The sequence below is a fragment of the Myotis davidii genome, unplaced genomic scaffold (genome assembly GCF_000327345.1).
Source record: "Myotis davidii unplaced genomic scaffold, ASM32734v1 scaffold609, whole genome shotgun sequence".
Lineage (NCBI taxonomy): Eukaryota > Metazoa > Chordata > Mammalia > Chiroptera > Vespertilionidae > Myotis > Myotis davidii.
Window position 1 is genome coordinate 1,094,031 of NW_006300164.1, and position 421 is coordinate 1,094,451.

The 421-nt window shown below is 62.0% G+C and overlaps 1 protein-coding gene across 1 annotated transcript in view; it reads right to left on the reverse strand.

Moving 5' to 3' along the window:
- Positions 1-421, reverse strand: part of PNPLA7 (patatin like phospholipase domain containing 7) — a 57,726-nt gene that overhangs the window by 37,177 nt on the left and 20,128 nt on the right. The window contains exon 8 of the mRNA XM_015572352.1: positions 222-419. Within this exon, the coding sequence (XP_015427838.1) occupies positions 222-419 (198 nt within the window). The remainder of the gene's footprint in view (positions 1-221; positions 420-421) is intronic.

Consider the following 421-nt stretch of genomic DNA (forward strand, 5'->3'; position numbering starts at 1 on the left):
CACACCCGGGCAGACTTGCAGGACCCGAGCGATGTGCTCGAAAGCAGACGACTGGGAAGCGTGAGAACAGCTAAGCCGCCCGCGTGACCGCCGGCCACCCACAGGGCCGTCCACACCCGAGGACAGGATCTACGTGTGCCTTTTTCCTCAAAGTCCTAAAACTTAAGAGTTTGCACTAACTTTTCAAGGGAAAAACTTAAGAAAACGTGAAGAGGGCAGACCTCCAGGAAACACACAGCAGGCGCCCTCCCCCGCCCTCGAGCACCCCGAGGCCCCGCCCTCGCGCCCGGGCTCTCACCGCGTCCTGGATGCAGACCTCCAGCCGCCCGTCCTGCACCACGTAGATGCTGGTGTCCGGCTCCCCTGGCCGGAACACGTGCTCCCCTTCCAGCAGCTGCATGAAGACCATGTGCTTGCAGAG